Source organism: Grampus griseus (assembly GCF_964374135.1).
Source record: "Grampus griseus genome assembly, chromosome: 17".
In the NCBI taxonomy this organism is placed as follows: Eukaryota; Metazoa; Chordata; class Mammalia; order Artiodactyla; family Delphinidae; genus Grampus; species Grampus griseus.
This window is the reverse complement of record NC_139011.1, coordinates 81056681-81078967: the sequence shown is the minus strand read 5'-3', so window position 1 is coordinate 81078967 and position 22287 is coordinate 81056681. Positions and strand designations below refer to the sequence as shown.

The following is a 22287-nucleotide window of genomic DNA, read 5'->3' as shown; positions in this document are numbered from 1 at the left end:
CGGCCGGGCCGGGGCGGCATCTCCTGCTCTTTTCCTGGGAAAGGGGGCAGGGCTCCCCCGAGGGGCCGCAGCCCTCCCTTGTCTGACTTAAGGCTCTGCGATGGAAGCTGGTGGCTTCGAGTCACACATCAGGTCTCGGTGGGGGATCCTTCCGGTGAGCGGGGTGGGGGTCCTGACTCCGCCCGTGGCTGTTCTTGCAGCTGCTGCAGCACAGCATCTCTTCGCTCCTGAGGTTTGCCGCCTGCGAGGACGGGGTAAGTTGGGGCGCCCAGCCCAGGTGCGTGTCCTTACTCTCCTCCCCCGTGTCCCCTGGCTGCAAGGGCCCTCCATGTGCCACATGGAGCTGAGAGTCCGGACTCTCCCGAGACTCGGCTAGGCCTTCTGCTCCCTCTTCTGACTCACGCCCGAGTCTGCTAACAAGATCCTTTCCCTTTTGGAATCGAGGTTATTTTCTGATCGGTCTTGCAGTAGACATACGAATCTGTCCCCCAGCTTTGATTATGGTAAGTCGGTCTTGAGGTTTCAGGTTAAACCTCCTGCCATGGTTTCACGTTAATAGGACAATTACCTGAGATGCACGTTTTTCTAAATTGCTGGGTCTCTAGTCTGAGTGCCTGGAAACTTGACTTTCACTTCTCACATCTGCCCTGTTACTGTGGTGAGCTTTGTAAAGAGGTGTGAGGTGTGCTCCTCAAAGAAAGCACCGCCTGAGCACACATACCTTACCTTTGGTCCTCACATAAACGAGAGAGGTCTGTCCTTGTCAGAGCCATTTGAAAGCCCCGCAAGTGGCCTGTGGAATCGCTGAGCCCTGGAGAGAGTGCTGTGTCTGTGCCCTGCTGGGATCCACATCCAGGTGGCAGATATGGGCCAGCTTGTGAGACTGCTGTGAAAGGGGAGGCTCACACTTGCAGAACTTTGTGATGGGTTCCCGAAGCGAAATGCCAGCTCTGATGCCAGCCCGAATTTGGAGGCTCCCAGGCTGCTCTCCCGGCCACTTGCCAGTCCTGTCCCAGCCCGTCCTGGGCTTGGGGTGTCGGGGGAGAAGCAGCCCTTAACACTCTTTCATGTGCACCGGATGTCAGAGTTCGGAGTAAATTGGAATGTGGACAAATCTGTGCACAGAACCTTTAAGGATCCCTGGTCTGACTGTGGTTCCAGCTCTCATTCCTGGCCTCGCGCATCTCGAGAGCAACTCGGTGACCCCTGCAGCGCAAACCTTTGTCCGGGGGGCTGCTGCGTGGTGGGGATTGATGTTTGAACCCTGCTGTAGGAGGGCTTATAGACACATGTGCCTGACTGTGTGACAGTCCGTGTCAGTAAGCGTGTGTGATGCCTGGGCACCGTGCTGCCCGCTGTCCCCGTGCTGCCTCACCTCCTCCCCAGCATCCCCGTGGGCGCAGCCCATGCTGCCCGGGAGGCGTCGGGGTAGGCCTGTGGCACGCTCCCTGCCGGATGCAGAGACACTGCAGAGCGGGGCCATCGCTCTGCTCACCACCTGCAGGGTAGCCAGCCCGGGTAGGGCCCGCAGGGGCCTTGTGTGTGTTGCGCTCTCGTGGAGTCCTGCGTTTCACGGGTGGCGAGGCCGCAGTTCTTGGGACTGCGGGTGCTTAGGTGAGGCCGATGGAGTGGGTTCCAAGGTGGGGCTGCAAACGGGCACTAAAGCCGGCAGATCCGGGTCATCGGAGAACACGTTCCTCTGGAGGATGCTGGGGGAGTGCTGCTTAAGAACAGAGCGAAACGAACCCAGCAGAGCGCATGGCTGAACGCCTGGGGACGGCACCCAGAGCACCTGCCGGCCCTGCGGTTACTCAGGCACCTGCCGCCCCTGGGCCCCCGGCTCCCAGGAGGGTGGCCCTCAGCCACCTGCTCCATCCAGGGACCTGGCAGGAACCCGCGTTCACGTGTCACTTCGGGTGGAGGCAGGCTGTGCCTCCCCCACAGTAAACTCCTGCTGCTCCTAGAGACACAAGAGGCGGGCGTGCGGCCCAGTTGGCGAGCGCCTCGGTGACCCTGCGTGGCTGCTCTGCTGTCAGAGGCGAGGCCGGTAGGACTGGGGGGGCGCCGAGCTCCTAACCCCCCGCTACCGCCCCCCGGTCTATGCCCGGTGGATTCTCAGGCTTTACGCTGACCTGGAGGGAAGCGGACACCTTCCTTCCTACCTGTAGGAGACCTCCCGGGGGCATCGGCCACGAGGCTCATCTGGATTCTGTCGGTTTTCAGGATGAGAAGGTACATCCGCCAAAATCCAGAGAATCAGATGACTTTACACGAGAACCGCGGCTCCACTCCCGGAACAAAATGTGCTGCTTCCGGGCCGGCACACACACGTGCCTTTAAAATAGAGGCACATTTTACACACGTGCGTTCGTATGACCGGCACATGTGAGTTTACTGGTGTGATTGTTTTAACTTCTCCGTCTTAACTTCTCCCCAATATAATGTATAGTGTAATGTCCATTTATAAACGAGACAGTTATGATCAAAAACTGTAGTTGCCAACCCTGACACTTTAAAAAGAGGGTTTCTGCAGACTTTTCTTCCAACGCCAAGGCCCGTGCTCGTACCCAGCCGCCTGGGCCCACACCCACGCGCAGGTGCAGCCCTCAGTAGCCAGCCCGGGTAGAAGCCCTGGGAGTGACCTTGACGTCTTGGCCGCGGGAGGCCTCCCCACTGTCCAGTGGCATCCTCTCCTTCCCTCTCTCTGCCTGCCTGGACTGGCGACTCTCAGCCCTGCTTCACCTGGTGTGCCACCAGGAAAGCCGCAGCTCCCTGCAAGCCACGGTGGGGAGGCCGTGCCTGTCTCGTACGCGGGAAGACAGCCACGGCGGTGAGCTGGCTTTAGGGCAGCGTCCACATCCCAGACCTATCTGGACACTTACTGCTTCAGAATGAGCCGTCTCAAGGCTCGGTGCCTCCACCCCGACTCTGCACACAGACCTGCAGTCTGGACGAGGCTCCATGGGGCAGCAGCTGGTGCCCCAAAGCTGGGCTGGTGTCCCAGGAGGCCCTTCAGTCCCCGGCTGGCTGCTGTGCTCCTGTCGGCTGGGACCTTCCTGGGCTCTGGCCAGACACCCACACGGCCTGGACGCCCTCACAGCATGTGACTGGGTCCCGAGCCGGGCAGAAGATGGACCCCGGTCCTGACAGAGCCTGGGACACACTCAGTGCCCCTCCCCTCCCACTCTGTTCACGAGAAGCCAGTTGGCCGCCCAGCCTGGACCCAGGGGTAGGGCAGCGAGGTGCCTGTCAAGGAGCTACAGACGTGCCAGCTTTGGCCATGTTGTCTGACACCCGCCCGCCCCCACCGAGTCCCCTCTGCCAAGACACTAATGGTGGAGGGGCGAGTTAGCAGTGAGCTCAGTCACCACAGACGCCCGTCAAGTGTCTGGCACAGAGGAGGGCTGAGAGGTACTCCTGACGTTACTCTGCAAGTGGCAGCAAAGGAGTTTCCGAAAGAACACGTGACCTTCTAGGGCTTCAGTCTCCAAAGACCAATAAACCTCTATTTTCAGCCCCACCCCCAAAAGAAACTGTTCTGAGGTGTGATCCACGGAGGCCAGGAGGGCACAGCACACCTTCCCAGCCTGCTCACCTGGGGCCCCTGCCGCCCGTGGCTCTACATTCCCGTGTAGAGATGAAACTTGCCCACAATTCACCAGTTCCCTAAGACAATTCGTCCAACAATGTGAAGGAAAGGCTTTCTGTGGCATAGGAAGAGGTGTTCAGCTCAGTGCAACTCTGGGAGAAATGGGATCCTGTTAAGGAGGGAAGTTTGGGGCAAAGGAAGTCCTTTGACCAGAAGTGTTGCTCAAGTGGGGAAGTGGGATGCAGCAGCAGGCGTGATGTGTGCCTCCTGCTGGGACGCAGGGCACGGCCCTTCCCATGTGTTCCCCCCCCAGTTTCTCTCCTAGGACGGCCAGCTGGGAGATGCACATCCTTGCACCCACTAACAAACATCGATCACAGATACTTTTAATGTTCTTGTGTAAAAACTAGCTCGGGGGCTTCCCTGGTGGTGCAGTGGTTGGGAATCCGCCTGCCGATGCGGGGGACACGGGTTTGTGCCCCGGTCCAGGAAGATCCCACATGCCGCGGAGCGGCTGGGCCCGTGAGCCATGGCCGCTGAGCCTGCGCGTCCAGAACCTGTGCTCCGCAACGGGAGAGGCCACAACAGGGAGAGGCCCGCGTACCGCAAAAAAAAAAAAAAAAAAAAAAACTCGGCTACCAGAAAAAAGCACTTCCTTCCTTTGCTTTTGCTGCAGCCTGTTCTCTCCTCTGGAGAGGGGTGGAGAGGGGTCATGGGCCGGGGAAGGGCCTAATGCTCTGTCTTTGGTGTCCTTAGCCGATGGGAACAGCACGCCCAGGGATGTTTGCTTTAACCAGCCTGCCTCTTATTCCCTGCAGAGTTACGAGGTGAGGAGTGTCCTTGGAAAGGAGGTGGGGCCGATAACCTGTTTCGTCCGGTCCATCACCACCCGCCCGGCCAGCTGCGTGGGATTGGAGGAGGTGGAACTCCTGAGCGAGGGGGGAGCCTCTTCAGCACATGGGTGGCAGCCGCAGGATCCGTGAACTTTACAAAGTGGCTGCCAGTGGTGGTGGTTCGGTAGTTATTTGTTAACTCTAGGCAGAGTGAATGTCCTTTATGATCTTGAAGTGGAACTTCGATTGGGGCAAATGTTAGTAAAATGGCTTTGTAAACTGTAAATCAAAGTACTTCTTTCTGCGATGATATATATTTTTATTGCCTTTCTGCAAATTTAGAAACACGATAGAGCTTAAATAAGCTTGAGGTTTTCATTTTGTATTTACCTTAGACAATAATATAGTAGAAAAAGTTATTTTGTTCTACTGTAATTCTAAAGTGTTCAAATTTTACAATGATTCAACGTGTTTTTCTTATATTTCTTTTAACATTTCCCCAAAGAATTACCCTGCCGAGTGTAAACCTTTGTCCTCTATCGTCATATTACTGCTCTGCACAGTGTCCAGCCTAAGCGTTCTGCAGCTCAGTATTTTTTGGAAAATGTTCTGGGGAACTATGTCAGAGGTAAAACTGTTTCCCATAAAGTAGAGATAAAGTGACTGGCCTGATGGTAGCTCCTTACGGAGAGACTGACAGGTCTGGTTAGTCCTGCCGGGCACTGCGCAGGACTACGCTGCCGCAGGAGAGCTGGGGAATCGTTCACCTTGTTGGCAGAGATCTGAGTTAAAACTAAAACCACGGATTAATCTGGACACTACAAAGATTTCGCGTTTCCTCCCTTATGACAGTGTAATAATGACAGGCCACGGTTAACTAATTACATAATATAGACGTAGCAGCCCAGACCAAGGGAGGCTGCCTAGTACCCACTCTCATGGGGGAAAGGCAACGGCTTTATTTATTCGTCCAGATTCAGCCTTGAAGCATTACCAGTACCGGGAAGGTAGCCGATTTTAAGTAGCTTTGTGACCGTCCTTTCCATCTCCTATATGACTTCTGTACTTTATGCACTTTGAAAATCTACTTGAAGCTGTCTACAGGACTGAGGGAAGCGAAAGCAAATCCCATGAAAGCCAGAATGAGTGGGACTGGTTTTCGGATAACCTGAGCCCTCCTCTCCTTGCCCCCGACTCGAGGTGGGACCCGCTCCGGCCGGTTTCCGACACGTTCCCGGGGCGCCTTCCACCCGAGCGGGTCTCGCTCGGCAAGTTAACCGGCACGTCCGCAGGTGGAGTTTGGCCTGTTGGAGAAGCAAAGCGACGGTCCTTCCAGGAACCCGGCCCCGGGGCGCACACCAGCCAGACGCGCCCTCGCGCCCTCCCCGGCCAGTCCGGAGGGCCGCGAGGGCAGGAATCAAGGTGGGTCTAACACGCCTTTATTCTTACAAATACTGTAAAAATCAGTATAAAAAAGTGAGCATGCTCAGTCTTTTCCTCGTATCTACAGTACAAAGGTTTGTCCGAAAAGTCTCTCTAACGAATGTACCTTAGCTGCCTCCTCGGGCGTAGGATGCAGAGAAGCTGCCGTCACAGTAACTTAGGGTCCACGCGGCAGCTGTCCGAGTCCCGGCCCCGCCCGGGGGTCCGGCACGGCGGTTCCAGGCACTGCGGCCGCAGCCCGCACGCCCCCCGCGTCACCGCGCGTCCGCCGCCCCCGCGCCGGGCAAAAAGGGCGCGCCGGGCAGCTGCTTGAAGAAGCGCCGCAGGCCGGCCAGGTCCCGCGTGAGCTGCTCCACGCGCTGCTGTAGCTTCTCGTTCTCGGCCGAAAGCTCCACCAGCTTCTGCTGCATCTCCTGGTTGCGCCGCTTAGCCTTGTCGCGGCTCTTGCGCACGGCGATGTTGTTGCGCTCCCGCCGCTGCCGGTACTCGGGGCTGCCGCGGTCCGGGCCCCGCTTGCCCGCTGCCTTGTCGCGCGCCGCCCCGGGAGCTGGGGGCGCGGGGCTGCGGCGCGGCGGCTCGGGCGACGCGGGCGGAGTGGGCTGCGCGGCGGCCGCCAGGCTCACCACTGTCTGCGCGCACGCGGCCACCTGCGCGGGCAGCAGCGAGCCGGGCGCGTCGCCGTCGCCCCAGTCGGGCTCGCGCTTGAGCGGCCGCGGCGCGGGGCCGGGGCCCGCGGGGCGCGCGGGGCCCCCGGGCAGCAGCTCCAGGGCGCCCGCCTTGTGGTTGCTGTTGAAGAGGTCGGCGAAGAGCTCATCGTGACACAGCTCCAGGGTGGGCACGGCGGCCATGGAGTCGATGTAGGCGCTGAAGTCGATAGCGCTCTCGTCGTCGTACATGGCGGGCGCGGCCGGCTCGGCTCCGCGACCCAGCTTCCCCGCGCGGCCGGGCTCGTAGAAGGCGGCGGGCTCCGCAGTCCAGGGCGCGCCGCGCGCCGGGCCGTCCAGGCTGAAGAGCGCGGCGCTCATGGCGGCGTCGGGCCGACGGCGAGCGCGGTCCTCGGGCGGGCCGGGCGCCGCCTTTTCTAGCCGGACTGACGCGCACGCCCCGCCCCGCCCCGGCCGCGGACCGCGGGACCCCCGCCCGCGCACCTCCCCCGTGCTTCCTGCCCGCCGGCCCGGCCCGCGCGGCGCTGCCGGGAACGACCCTCCCTCGGCCGCGCCTCCTCCTTCCTGCTGGTGGGTCGGGGCCTCTGCGCCCGCGGAGTCGGGGCGGAACCAGAACGGGGCCCGGGCCAGCGCGCGGACTAGGGCCCGGGGGCGCTCCCCCGCGGCTTCAGGGAATTAGGGTCTCGCGGCTTCCGGATGGCGGGGTTGGAGACGCTGCCCCGCGGGGTTCCGCCGGGTCCGGGGGTCGCTCTCCAACCCCGCGCGCCTAGGGCCGGGGGAAGCCGGGAACCACGAGCGCGCGAGAGCTCCGCGCCCCCGGAAAGCCCACGAACGCCCGGGAGCTCCACACTCAGAGCCCCGGGAGCCCCGCGACCCCGACGCTGCTTCCAGGGACACTAGAGCAGTGCCATCTTGCGGTGATGCCTTACTTCAGTCCTGTCTTTAGTTCTAGGCTCTTTTTTTTTTTTAAATGCTGTTCAGTATTATTCCAAAAAGAAGTGCCTTTGGATCCAAAGCAGTGGGGTGGGTCCCCTTTAGGAGGAAAATAAGCTTTATACTAGCAGCTCTGACACGGTGTTAACTCGCTAGCTCTTCACATTGTAAAATGCAGGTGAAGACTGAACTGGCTTTGTTGGTTAACGTTTCCTACAATTTGGGTCAGGCATTTCGGGTCACTTCTATTTTTCACATCACCGTCCCTGTTGGGACCTGGTCTCTGTCCACATCCTTTCTCATTTCGTTGCTTCCCGACACCAAACGCTCCACAAGCTCCACAGTATTCCAGAGGTGACTTCTGATGACGGCACCATGGTCTACTGAATAGGTTTTCTAGGAGGACAGACATAATACGCTAGAATTACTCAGGAGCCGTGATGTGGATGTCACACGATTAATTATCTATTAAAGGTAAAACCCAGGAACACTTAGAGTGTGGTTCATGCACACCCAGAGGAAAGACATATCTATTTTGGAAGCCATAAAAACACTACTAAAGCCCTCCCCAGTCAGGGATTGCAAAATAAATACACAGAGAACCATATTCTCATGAAAATAATTCAGTGAGATGATTAGTAGATTCAGATGTCAAATTGGGATTGAGCTTGAAAGAGATGCTACGCCCATCTTTTTTTCAATGTATTAACTAGTAATGATAATGTTTAGATTTAAGAGTTTTCTTCCCTTTTACTGAAAAAGAGAAAGGAGAGGTCGTAGACCAACAAAGTAGAGATTTGTCATGACGTTTAACGGCAAGTGAAAGACTATTAAAAATACAATAAAACAATTTAAAGTTTAGTTCTGTGACAGCAGTTGTCCACAGTCATTTCTTGAATGTCTCCACTTATTGTCTTTTCCTAACTCTACTGTTAATTTATCCGAGATAAATACAAAGTTGGTCATGATTCCTCATTGTTAGGAGTCTTGAGCCTGTGTTCTGAAAACTGTCTAAAGGAAGCAGTCAAATAAGAAAGTATTCCTTAAAAACGTCGGAGCCTTGGATTCACCCGTGTTTATGAGGACATTGCTATGTTGAGCTTAGTTGAGTTGTTCAAATGCAGCACTTCATGTGGACTTTCTAAACACGTCCGTCCTTTAGAAACTCAGGAGGCTGGATGTGCTCCAGCTGTGGGACACTGTCGGGGTTAGGAAATCGGGCCGGCTCACTCATAACACGAAGGGGCCATACCTCAGTCCTCAAGAGGGACCACTTTCGGATGCTTCATACGGTGCAAGATATGGGGCAACAACAGTTCTCCAAATGAAAGTCTGGAACAGTGAAAATGTTTTTGAGCAATGCCAGTGTCAAGAGGAGGGAAATTGTGACTCTAGCGCCCTCTTCAGATGATGATTCTCAACTATCAGATTAGATACTTTTGTTCATCTTCTGGCTCAGGAATAATTTTAACTGTATGATATGTTCTCATGTGTTTTGTGTCAGACAATAGTGAGGTTACAAATACAGGCTTTTCGGATAAACCTGATTTCCAGTATTTTTTGTGTGTGTGGGAAAGGAAATATGAGGGCCAAAAGAATAAAGCCCCTGGGAATTAGGGTCACACATCCTTGGCAGTGCTTTATAAAGCCTGTGTATTTTACTAAAAACCTACTGTGATGGGTAGAAAATTCTGCATTCACTTCAGCCTCTGGAATTTAAGAGACAGATCTCCCAGATTACAAAGTAGCCAGAGCTGAAAACAGTTATTTGATTCTGTGAGTCAGGTGTCCAACCTGCCATACAGTTGCACATGTTCCCAGTAATAGAACACAAGGAGGAGCGATTTGCCTTCCCAGCCTGTTATTCCTGTGAAGTGGATTCGGTCTCTCAGGCACACCTGTCAGCCCTGCCACAGCTCATTGGTAGTTTGATAGGAATGGTGCTGAATCTGTAGACTGCCTTGGGTAGTATGGTCATTTTAACAATACTGGTTCTTCCCATCTGAGAACAAGGTACATCTTTCCATCTGTTTACGTCATCATCACATTCTTTCATCAACGTCTTACTTTTCAGATTATATGCCTTTTGCCTCCTTAGGTAGGTTTATTCCTAAGTATTTTATTCTTTTTGATGTGATGCTAAATGGGATTGTTTCTTTAATTTCTCTGAGATTTCATTGTTAGTGTATAGAACTGTAGCAGATTTCCATATATTTATTTTGTATCCTGTAACTTTACCAGATTCTTTGGTGAACTCTAAGAGTTTTCTGGTGGCATCTTTAGGATTTTCTCTGTATAGCAAATCGTGTCATTAGCAAACAGTGACAGTTTTGCTTCTTCCTTTCCTATTTGGATCCTTTCTTTTCTTTTTCTTCTCTGATTGCAGTGGGTAGGACTTCCAAAACTATGTTGAATAAAAGTGGTGAGAGTGGGCATCCTTGTCTTGTTCCTCATCTTAGAGGGAATGCTTTCATATCTCATAGTTGAGTGTGATGTTAACTGTGGGTTTGTCATATATGGCCTTTATTATGTTGAGGTAGGTTCCCTCTATGCCCGCTTTCTGGAGAGTTTTATCATAAATGGGTGTTGAATTTTATCAGAATCTTTTTCTGCATCTACTGAGATGATTGTATGGTTCTTCTTCTTCAATTTGTTAACCATGTTGATTTGTGGATATTGAAAAATCCTCGTATCCCTGGAATAAATCCCACTTGATCATGGTGTATGATCTTTTTAATATATTGTTGAATATGGTTTGCTGGTATTTTGTTGAGAATTTTTGCATCTGTGTTCATCAGTGATACTGGTTTTGTGATGTCTTTGGTTTTGGTGTCAGGGTGATGGTGGCCTCATAGAATGGGTTCGGAAGTGTTTCTTCCTCTGCAATTGTTCCTCTGCAATAGTTTCAGAAGGATAGGTGTTAACTCTTCTCTAAATGTTTGGTAGAATTTGCCTGTGAAGCCATCTGGTCCTGGACTTCTATTTGTTGGGAGTTTTTATTTTTTATTTATTCATTTTCTCAAATCTATTGTTTTGGCTGCATTGGGTCTTCGTTGCTGTGCTAGGGCTTTCTCTAGTTGCAGCGAGCGGGGGCTACTGTTCATTGCAGTGTGCAGGCTTGCGGTGGCTTCTCGTGTTGTGGAGCATGGGCTCTAGGCGCATGGGCTTCAGTAGTTGCAGCATGCGGGCTCAGTAGTTGTGGCACGTGGGCCTTAGAGTGCGTGAGCTTCATTAGTCGTGGTGCCTGGGCTCTAGGGCATGTGGGCTTTAGTAGTTGTGGCTCACGGGCTCTAGAACACAGGCTCAGTAGTTGTGGCGCACGGGCTTAGTTGCTCCGTGGCATGTGGGCTCTTCCCGGATGAGGGATCGAACCCGTGTCCCCTGCATTAACAGGTGGATTCTTAACCACTGGGCCACCAGGGAAGTCCCTGTTGAGAGTTTTTAAATCACAGTTTCAATTTCAGTACTTGTGACTGGTCTGTTCGTATTTTCTATTTCTTCCTGGTTCAGTCTTGGGAGAATTTATGAATTCTGGGTTGTCCATTTTATGGCCGTATATTTGCTCATTGTAGTCTCTTACGATCTTTTCTATTTCTGTGGTGTCAATTGTAACTTCTCTTTTTCATTTCTGATCTTATTGATTTGGGCCTTCTCCCTTTTTTTCTTGAGGAGTCTGGCTAAAGGTTTATCAATTTTGTTTAGTTTTTCAGAGAACCAGCTTTTAGTTTCATTGATCTTTTCTGTTCTTTTTTTTAAATATTTTTATTGGAGTATAATTGCTTTACAATGGTGTGTGTGTTAGTTTCTGCTTTATAACAGAGTGAATTAGTTATACATATACATATATCCTTGTATCCCCTCCATCCCCTCCCTCTTGCGTCTCCCTCCCACCCTCCCTATCCCACCTCTCTAGGTGGTCACAAAGCATTGAGCTGATCTCCCTGTGCTATGTGGCTGCTTCCCACTAGCTACCTGTTTTACATTTGGTAGTGTATATATGTCCATGCCACTCTCTCATTTCGTCCCAGGTTACCCTTCCCCCTCCCCATGTCCTCAAATCCATTCTCTATGTCTGCATCTTTATTCCTGTCCTGCCCCTCGCTTCTTCAGAACCTTTTTTTTTTTTTAAGATTCTATATATATGTGGTAGTTAGCATATAGTATTTGTTTTTCTCTTTCTGACTTACTTCACTCTGTATGACAGACTCTGGGGTCCATCCACCTCACTACAAATAACTCAATTTCATTTCTTTTTATTGCTGAGTAATATTCCATTGTATATATGTGCCACATCTTCTTTATCCCTTTATCTGTCGATGGACACTTAGGTTGCTTCCATCTCCTGGCTATTGTAAATAGAGCTGCAATGAACATTTTGGTACATGATTCTTTTTGAATTATGGTTTTCTCAGGGTATGTGCCCAGTAGTGGGATTGCTGGGTCATATGGTAGTTTTATTTTTAGTTTCTTAAGGAACCTCCATACTGTTCTCCATAGTGGCTGTATCAGTTTACATTCCCGCCAACAGTGCCAGAGTGTTCCCTTTTCTCCACACCCTCTCCAGCATTTATTGTTTGTAGATTTTTTGATGATGGCCATTCTGACTGGTGTGAGATGATATCGCATTGTAGTTTTGATTTGCATTTCTCTAATGATTAATGATGTTGAGCATCCTTTCATGTGTTTGTTGGCAGTCTGTATACCTTCTTGGGAGAAATGTCTCTTTAGGTCTTCTGCCCATTTTTGGATTGGGTTGTTTGTTTTTTTGATATTGAGCTGCATGAGCTGCTTGTAAATTTTGGAGATTAATCCTCTGTCATTTGCTTCATTTGCAAGTATTTTCTCCCATGCTAAGGGTTGTCTTTTCGTCCTGTTTATGATGTCCTTTGCTGTGCAAAAGCTGTGCCTATTTCCTCTTCATTTGTTTGGTCTGGTGGGTTTTTACCTTGCTCCTTCATCTGCTGTGTGTTTCTCTGTCTTCTCATTTTGCTTAACTTACTGTGTTTGGGGTCTCCTTTTCACAGGCTGCAGGTTCATACTTCCTGTTGTTTTTGGTGTCTGCCCCCAGTGGCTAAGGTTGGTTCAGTGGGTTGTGTAGGCTTCCTGGTGAAGGGGTGCCTTCCTGGTGGAGGGGTGCCTTCTGGTGGATCAGGCTGGATCTTGTCTTTCTGTTGGGCAGGACCACTTCTGGTGGTGTGTTTTGGGGTGTCTGTGAACTTATTATGATTTTAGGCAGCCTCTCTGCTAATGGGTGGTGTTGTGTTCCTGTCTTGCTAGTTGTTTGGCATAGGGTGTCCTGCACCGTAGCTTGCTGGTTGTTGAGTGGAGCTGCGTCTTAGTGTTGAGATGGAGATCTCTGGGAGAGCTTTTGCTGTTTGATATTACGTGGAGCTGGGAGGTCTCTTGTGGACCAATGTCCTGAACTTGGCTCTCCCACCTCAGAGGCACAGCCCTGACGCCCAGCTGGAGCACGAAGACCCTGTCAGCCACATGGCTCAGAAAAGGGAGAAAGAAAGAGAGAAAGGGAGGAAGGGAGGAAGGAGGAAGGAAATAATAAAGTTATTAAAATAAAAAATAATTATTAAAAAAATTTTAATAAAAAAAGAAAAAACAAATGGACAGACAGAACCCTAGGGAAAATGGTAAAAGCAAACCTATACAGATAAAATCACACAAAGAAGCATACACATACACACAAAAAGAGAAAAAGGGAAAAAAAAAATATATATATATATATATATGTATCATTGCTCCCAAAGTCCACCTCCTCAATTTGGGATGATTCGTTGTCTATTCATGTATTCCACAGATGCGGGTACATCAAGTTGATTGTGGGGATTTAATCCGCTGCTCCTGAGGCTGCTGGGAGAGATTTCCCTTTCTCTTCTTTGTTCTCACAGCTCCCGGGGCTCAGCTTTGGATTTGGCCCAACCTCTGTGTAGGTCGCCGGAGGGCGTCTGTTCTTTGCTCAGACAGGACGGGGTTAAAGGAGCCACTGATTCGGGGGCTCTGGCTCACTCAGGCCGGGGGGAGGGAGGGGTATGGGTGCGGGGTGAGCCTGTGGCAGCAGAGGCCAGCGTGACGTTGCCCCAGCCTGAGGCGCGCCGTGCGCTCTCCTGGGGAAGTTGTCCCTGGATCCCGGGACCCTGGCAGTGGCGGGCTGCACAGGCTCCCCGGAAGGGGGGGTGTGAGAGTGACCTGTGTTCGCACACAGGCTTCTTGGTGGCGGCAGCAGCAGCCTTAGCGTCTCATGCCCGTCTCTGGGGTCTGCGCTGTTAGCCGCGGCTCGTGCCCGTCTCTGGAGCTCGTTTATGCGGTGCTCTGAACCCCCTCTCCTCGTGCACCCCGAAACAATGGTCTCTTGCCTCTTTGGCAGGTCCAGACTTTTCCTGGACTCCCTCCCGGCTAGCCGTGGCGCACTAACCCCCTGCAGGCTGTGTTCACGCCGCCAACCCCAGTCCTCTCCCTGCGCTCCGACCGAAGCCCGAGCCTCAGCTCCCAGCCCCGCCCGCCCCGGCGGGTGAGCAGACAAGCCTCTCGGGCTGGTGAGTGCCGGTTGGCACCCATCCTCCGTGCGGGAATCTCTCCGCTCTGCCCTCTGCACCCCTGTGGCTGCGCTCTCCTCCACGGCTCTGAAGCTCCCCCCGCCAACCCCCGTCTCCACCAGTGATGGGGTTTCCTAGTGTATGGAAACCTTTCCTCCTTCACAGCTCCCTCCCGGAAGTGCAGGTCCCGTCCCTATTCTTTTGTCTCTGTTTATTCGTTTTTCTTTTGCCCTCTCCAGGTATGTGGGGAGTCTCTTGCCTTTTGGGAGGTCTGAGGTCTTCTGCCAGCGTTCAGTAGGTGCTCCGTAGGAGTTGTTCCACGCGTAGATGTATTTCTGATGTATGTGAGGGGAGGAAGGTGATCTCCACGTCTTACTCCTCCATCTTGAAGGTCTCGTCTGTTGTTTTCTTCGTCTCTGTTTCATTTATTTCTGCTCTGATCTTTATGATTTCTTTCCTTCTGCTGACTTGGGTTTTGTTTGTTCTTCTTTCTCTAGTTGCTTTAGGTGTAAGGTTAGGTTGTTTATTTGAGATTTTCCTTGTTCTCTGAGGTAAGCTGTATCACTATAAGCTTCCCTCTTAGAACCACTTTTGCTGCGTTCCACAGGTTTTGGATCGTTGTGTTTTTGTTTTGTCTGTAGGTAGTTTTGATTTCCTCTTTAATCTATTCAATGATCCACTGGTTGTTTAGCAGCATAGTGTTTAGCTTCCACATGTCTGTGTTTTTTGCAATTTTTTTTCCTGTAGTTGATTTCTGGTCTCTGTACTGTTGCGTTTGGAAAAGATGCTTGATATGATTTCAGTTGTCTTAAATTTACCAAGGCTTATTTTGTGGCCTAGCATGTAATCTATCCTGGAGAATTTTCCATATGCACTTGAAAAGAATATGTATTCTGCTGCTTTAGGATGGAATGCTCTATATATATGAATTAAGTCCATGTGGTCTAATGTGTTATTTAAGGCCTGTGTTTCCTGATGGATTTTCTGTCTGGATGATCTGTCCATTAATATAAGTGGGGTGTTAAAGTCCCCCACTAGTATTGTGTTACCATCAATTTCTCCTTTTATGTCTCTTAATATTTGCCTTATATTTAGGTGCCTCCCATATGTATATACAATTGTTGTATCTTCCTGGATGATCCCTTGATCATTATGTAGTGTCCCTCCTTGTCTCTTACAACAGTCTTTATTTTAAAGTCGATTTTGTCTGATGTAAGTATTACTACTCTGGCTTCCGATTGATTTCCACTTGCATGGAATACCTTTTTCCACTCCCTCACTTTCAGTCTGTATGTCTCTAGGTCTGAAGTGAGTCTCTTGTAGGCAGAATATCAAGGGGTCTTGTTTTTGTGTCCATCAGCCACTCTGTGTCTTTTAGTTGGAGCATTTACTCTGTTGACATTTAAGGTAATCATCGATATGTATGTTCTCACTGCCATTTTGTTAATTGTTTTGGATTTGTGTAGGGTCGTTTTTCCCTTCTTTTGTTCTCTCTCATTTGATGACTAGCTTTACTGTTATGTTTGGTTTCCTTTTTCTTTTTTGGGTACATGTCTATTATAGAGTTTGGGTTTGCAGTCACTGTGAGGTTTTGTACAGCAGTCTGTATGTATACATGATTGTTTTAAGTTGCTGATGGCTTAATTTCAAATGCATTTTGAAAACCCTGCATTTGTACTCTCCTCCCCTCCCAATTACTGTTTCTGCTTGCATATTTTATGTCTCATTGTTTTGTGTATCCCTTAACTGCTTATTGTGGAATAGAGACAGTCTTACTACTTTTTTCTTTTAACCTCCCTACTAGCTTGGTGTGTGGAGATTTCCTACCTTCACTGTATGTTTGCCTTTACTGGTGAGCTTTTTCATTTTGTACTTTTCTTGTTTCTAGTTGTGGCCTTTTCCTTTTCACCTAGAGAAGTTCTTTTAACATTTGTTGTAAAGCCAGTTTGATGGTACTGAACTCTTTCGGCTTTTGACTTCTCCATCAAATTTGAATGAGGGCCTCCCTGGATACATTATTCTTGGTTGTATTTTCTCCCCTTTCATCGCTTTAAATATATCCTGCCCCTCCCTTTTGGCCAGTAGAGTTTCTGCTGAAAAACGGGCTGTCAGCCTTATGGGAATTCCCTTGTATGTTATTTCTTATCCTCTTGCTGTTTTTAATATTCTCTCCTTATCTCTTTGTCACTTTATTTAGAGTGTGTCTTGTTGTCTTACTCTTTGGGTTCATCCTGTGTGGCAGTCTCTGTGCTTCCTGGACTTGGGTGACTTGTTCCTTTCCCAGGTTAGGGATGTTTTCAGCTATTATGTCTTAAACGTATGTTCTCAGGCTCTTTCTCTTATCTCCTTCTGGGGCCTCTATAATGCAAATATTAGTGTGTTTGATGTTGTCCCAGAGGTCTCTCAAACTGTCATTTCTTTTCATACTTTTTTTTTGTTGTTCAGTGGCAGTGATTTCCACTACTCTGTCTTCCAGCTCACTGATTTGTCCTTCTGTACTATTGATTTCTTCCAGTGTATTTTTCATTTCAGTTATCGTATTCTCCATCTGTTTGGTTACTCTTTATGTTTTCTAACTCTTTGCTCAAAACTTCTAATTTCTCACTCTGTGCATTCTTTTCCCAAATTCTTTGATCATCTTTATGATTCTCACTCTGAACCCTTTCTTGGGTAGATTGCCTGTCTCTACAACACTTAGTTTTTCTTCTGGGGTTTTTTATCTTGTTCCTTCATCTGGAACATATTCCTCTGCTACCTCATTTTGTCCAAGTTGCTATTTGTATTTTTATGTTTGTGGTAAGTTACTTACATTTCTCAACCTTGGAGAAGTGGCCCTCTGTAGGAGACATCTTGTGTGTCCCAGCAGTGCACTGTCCTGCAGTGTCCTCCCATTACCTGTATGTTCTAAGGGTTCCCCTAAGAGGGCTGCATGGGTCCTTCTGTTATGGTGGGCTGTGTGGGTGGTCTGGTGGGCTTGGTTGGCCCTGGCCCGGTTGGTTGCCAGGACCTGCCTTGTGCAGAAGCTGCTGGCTGCCGTTTAGCGGGGCCTGGTCACGAGGCAGCTGGCTGCAGAACCCTAAGGGGCCCTGAGGCTAGTGCCGGCTCAGTGATGGGTACAGTCAGAGTCGCAAAGATTTAGGCCTGCCCATTGGAAACGGGCAGAGTTCACCCAATGGCAGGTGAACCCAGGTCCTGAGGTTAGTGCTGGACTATTGGGGTGGGGGGCAGGGGGGCTCCTGGTTCGTCAGTCACACAGTTAAGTATGCGGTGCAGGGTATGCATTGGCCTGTTGGTGGACAGGGCTGGGGCCAGATGGTCTCAGAGTAAGGTCTGGCCTGCTGTGGGCAGGCTGGGTCTGCAGGATTGAGGTTTTCTTTTGTCTGCCCCCTGGTGGATAAGGCTGGTCAAGAGGCTGGTGCAGGCTTCCTGGAGAGAAGGCCTAGTGCCTGCCTGCTGGTGGTGGAGCTGGGTCTTGGCCCTCTGGTGGGCAGGGCCATGGTTGGGCATGGCTGTGGGCTCAGGAAGTCTTCAGGCAACCTGTCTGCTGATGGGTGGGGCTATGTGCCCACCCAGTTAGTTGTCTGGCCTGAGGTGTCCCAGCACTGGAGCCTACAGGCTGTTGGGGCCAGGTCTCGGTGCTGATGAGCCAAGATGGCAACCACCAGCAGCAGTTCACACGGTAGAATGTTCCCAAATGTCTGCCACCAGTGTGTGTGTCCCATGGTGAGCCACACCCACCCCCCACCTCTGCAGGAGACTCTCCAAGACCAGCAGATGGGTCTGACCCAGGGTCCTCTCCGATTACTGCTTTTGCCCTGGTTCCTGGTATGTGTGAGACTTCGTGTGTGCCCTTTAAGAATGAAGTCTGTTTTCCCCAGTCCTGTGGGGCTCCCAAAATTAAGCCCCTCTGGTCTTCAAAGCCAAAATGCTCTGGGGGCTTGTCTTCCTAGTGCAGGACGCCCGGGCTGGGGAGCCTGATGTAGGGCTCAGAACTCTCACTCCTGTGGGGGAACCTCTGTAATATAATTATTCTCCAGTTTGTGGGTCGCCCACCCAGGTGTGTGGGATTTGATTATATTCGTGAGTCCGTCCCTCCTATCCATCTATCTCATTGTGGTTCCATCTTTGTCTTTAGTTGTAGAAGATCTTTTTTGGTAGCTTCCATTCTTCTTCATTGTTGGTGGCTCTGCAGATAGTTGTGATTCTGGAGTGCTCCTGAGAGGAGGGGAGCTCAGGGTCTTTGTACTCTGCCATCTCGGCCAGTCCCTCTACTGTAGGTTTTTGGTTTGTAGTTTCCGTGGGGTTCATATATGATGACCTGTAACTATACTTATTTTAAACAGGTAGTCCTTTTAAAGTCCATACGCATTCTAAAACATCTACATCTACATCCTTCCCCCACACTTTTTTAGATTTATTATTTATTATATTTTTATTTTTGGCTGTGTCAGGTCTTAGTTGCGGCACATGGGATCTTCATTGAGGCATGTGGGGTCTTTTGTGTGGTGCACGGGCTTCTCTCTACTTGTAGCGTGCAGGTTTTCTCTCTCTAGTCGTGGTGTGCCGGCTGCAGGGTGCACTGGCTCTGTAGTTGTGACGTGCGGGCTCCAGAGCACGTGGGTTCTGTAGTTTGTGGCATGTGGGCTCCAGGTGAGGCGTGCAAGCTCAGTAGCTGTGGCATGCAGGCTTAGTCGCACAGCGGCATGTGGGATCTTAAATCCCTGACCAGGGATCAAACCCGCATCTCCTGCATTTGTAAGCGGATTCTTTACCACTGGACCACCAGGGAAGTCCCAACACTTTGTGTTTTTGATGCCATATTTTACATCTTCATTTTTATCTTTACTGATTATTGTAGTTATACTTGATTTTACAAGTTTTTGTCTTTTAATCTTTGTACTAGCTTATTTAAGTGATTGATCCTCAGCCTGTAAATATATATTTATTTGCCTTCACTAGTGGGATTTTTCCTTTCCTATAGATACTTACTCTTGTTATATAGCCTTTTCTTTCCCACTTAGAGAAGACCCTTTAACATTTCTTTTAGGGTTGCTCAGTATTGGTGAACTTTTTTAGTTTCTGCTTCTCTGGGAAGTGCTTTCTCTCTCCTTCTGTTCTCAATGATAATGTTGCTGGGTAGAGTACCCTAGGTTGCATGTTTTTCCCTTTCAGCACTTTAAATATATCATGCCATTCCCTTCTGGCCACAGTTTCTGCAGAAAAATCAGCTGATAGCCTTATGGTGGTTCCCTTGTATATGCCTCTTTTTCTATTGCTGCCTTTAGATCTCTCTCTTTAACTTATTCCATTTCAATTATGATATGTCTTGGCATCAATCTATTTGTGTTCATCTTAATTGACACACACTGTGCTTCCCATAACTGATTATGTTTCAGTTCTCAGGCTTGTGAAGTTTTCAGCCATAATTTTATTAAGTGCATTTTTGACCCCCTTCTATCTCTCGCTCCTCCTTCAGGGGTGTGACCTGTATAATGTGAATGTTGGAAACACTTGATGTTATCCGAAATTCCCTTTCAGGTTTTTCTTTTTGTTGTTCTGATTGGGTTATTTCCATCTTCCAGCTCACTTATGCATTCTTCTGTATCACCTAATCTGCTGTTTATTCCTTCTGTTTTTCCTTTTAGTTACTGAATTATTAATTTCTCATTTTAAAAAATAATTTTCTAGTTAAAATTCTGTGTTCATCTCTTCTTTTTCCTAATTGTTAGCATTCTCTTTTTTGTTGGTTATCTGTTTTATACACACATCAGTGTATACATGTCCATCCCGATCTCCCAGTTCATCCCACCACCACACCCACCCCGCTTTCCCACCTCGGTGTCCATACGTTCTCTACGTCTGTGTCTCTATTTCTGCCCTGCAAACCAGTTCATCTATACCATTTTCCTAGATTCCACATATATGCTTTCATATACAATATTTGTTTTGCTTTTTCTGACTTCACTCTGTATGACAGTCTCTAGGTCCATCCACATCTCTACAAATGACCCAATTTCGTTCCTTTTTAGGGCTGAGTAATATTCCATTGTATATACGTACCACATCTTCCTAATCCGTTTGCCATCGATGGGCAACCTGGTTGCTTCCATGACCTGGCTATTGTAAATACTGCTGCAGTGAATATTGGGGTGCGACTTTTTGAATTATGGTTTTCTCTGGGTATATGCCCAGTATTGGGAGTGCTGCGTCATGTGGTAGTTCTATTTTTAGTGTTTTAAGGAACCTCCATACTGTTCTCCATAGTGGCTGTATCAGTTTACATTCCCAACAGTGCAAGAGGGTTCCCTTTTCTCCACACCCTCTCCAGCATTTGTTGTTTGTAGATTTTCTGATGATGCCCATTCTAACTGGTGTGAGGTGATACCTCACTGTAGTTTTGATTTGCATTTCTCTAATACTTAGTGGCGTTGAGCAGCTTTTCATGTGCCTCTTGGCCATCTGTATGTCTTCTTTGGAGAAATGTCTGTTTAGGTCTTCTGCCCATTTTTGGATTGGGGATTTTGTTTGTTTGTTTGTTTTTAGTATTGAGCTTCATGAGCTGTGTACATATTTTGGAGGTTAATGCTCTGTCCGTTGATTCGTCTGCAGATATTTTCTCCCGTTCGGTAGGGCAGTCTTTTTCTCTTCTTTAGAGTTTCCTTTGCTGTGGAAAAGATTTTAAGTTTCATTAGGTCCCACTTGTTTATTTTTGGTTTTATATCCATTACTTTTGGAGGTGGGTCAAAAAAGATCTTGCTGTGATTTATGTCAGAGAGTTCTATGTTTTCCTCTAAGAGTTTTATAGTGTCCGGTCTTATATTTAGGTCTCTAATCCACTTTGAGTTGATTTTTGTGTATGGTGTTAGAGAGTGTTCTAATTTCATTCTTTTACATGTGGCTGTCCAGTTTTCCAAGCACCACTTATACAAGAGGCTGTCTTTTCTCCTTTGTATATCCTTGTCTCCTTTGTCATAGATTAGTTGACCACAGGTGCGTGGGTGTATCTCTGGGCTTTCTATCCTGTGCTATTGATCTGTATTTCTGTTTTTGTGCCAGTACCATATTGTATGGATTACTGTAGCTTTGTAGTATAGTATGAAGTTAGGGAGTCTTGTTCTTCCAGCTCCGTTTTTTTCCCCTCAAGATTGCTTTGGCTACTCGGGGTCTCTTGTGTCTCCATACAGATTTTAAGATTTTTTTGTTGTAGTTCTGTAAAAAAAAAAAAAAAAAAAAAAAAAAAATGCCATTGGTAATTTGATAGGGACTGCACTGAATCTGTAGATTGCTGTGGGTAGTGTACTCATTTTCACAATATTGATTCTTCCAATCCAAGAACGTGGTATATCTCTCCATCTGTGTCATCTTTGATTTCTTTCATCAGTGTCTTATACTTTTCTGAGTACAGGTCTTTTACCTCCTTAGGTAGGTTTATTCCTAGGTATTTTATTCTTTTTGCTGCAATGGTGAATGGGATTGTTTCCTTAATTTCCCTATCTGATCTTTCGTTGTTAGTGTATAGGGATGCAAGAGATTTCTGTGCATTAATTTTGTATCCTGCAACTTTACCAAATTCATTGATTAGCTCTAATAGTTTTCTGGTGGCATCTTTATGACTCTACGTATAGAATCATGTCATCTGCAAACAGTGACAGTTTTACTTCTTTGTTTCCAATTTGGATTCTTTCCATTTCTTTTTCTTCTCTGATTGCCGTGGCTAGGACTTCCAAAACTATGTTGAATAATAGTGGCGAGAGTGGACATCCTTGTCTTGTTCCTGATCTTAGAGGAAATGCTTTCAGTTTTTCACTATTGAGGATGATGTTTGCTGTGGGTTTGTCGTACATGGCCTTTATTATGTTGAGGTAGGTTCCCTCTGTGTCCACTTTCTGGAGAGTTTTTATCGTAAATGGGTGTTGAATTTTGTTACAAGCTTTTTCTGCATCTACTGAGATGATCATATGTTTTTTATTCTTCAATTTGTTAATATGGTGTATCACATTGATTGATTTGAGTATATTGAAGAATCCTTGCATCCCTGGGATAAACCCCACTTGATCATGGTGTATGATCCGTTTAATGTGCTGTTGGATTCTGTTTGCTAGTATTTTTTGAGGATTTTTGCATCTATGTTCATCAGTGATATTGGCCTGTAGTTTTCTTTCTTTGTGACATCCTTGTCTGGTTTTGGTTTCAGCGTGATGGTGGCCTCGTAGAATGAGTTTGGGAGTCTTCCTCCCTAGGCAATTTTTTGGAAGAGTTTGAGAAGGATGGCTGTTAGC

General features: G+C 48.8%; 2 protein-coding genes across 3 annotated transcripts in view; one reads left to right on the top strand and one right to left on the bottom strand.

The window, feature by feature from the left end:
- Window positions 1-22287, top strand: part of SPIDR (scaffold protein involved in DNA repair) — a 142075-nt gene that overhangs the window by 97503 nt on the left and 22285 nt on the right. For both annotated transcript variants that reach the window (XM_082675007.1, XM_082675006.1), the window contains exons 11-12: window positions 201-254; window positions 4408-5844. In XM_082675007.1, coding sequence (XP_082531133.1) covers window positions 201-254; window positions 4408-4572 — 219 coding nt within the window. In that variant the 3' untranslated portion in view covers window positions 4573-5844. The remainder of the gene's footprint in view (window positions 1-200; window positions 255-4407; window positions 5845-22287) is intronic.
- Window positions 5846-6904, bottom strand: CEBPD (CCAAT enhancer binding protein delta). The gene has a single exon (XM_082675008.1). The coding sequence runs from the start codon at window positions 6888-6890 to the stop codon at window positions 6120-6122; it is 771 nt and encodes a 256-aa protein (XP_082531134.1). The 5' UTR covers window positions 6891-6904; the 3' UTR covers window positions 5846-6119.

Bases quoted from the DNA above. Each gene is read 5' to 3' on its own strand.
- CEBPD (XM_082675008.1), bottom strand. From the start codon at position 6,890: ATGAGCGCCGCGCTCTTCAGCCTGGACGGCCCGGCGCGCGGCGCGCCC.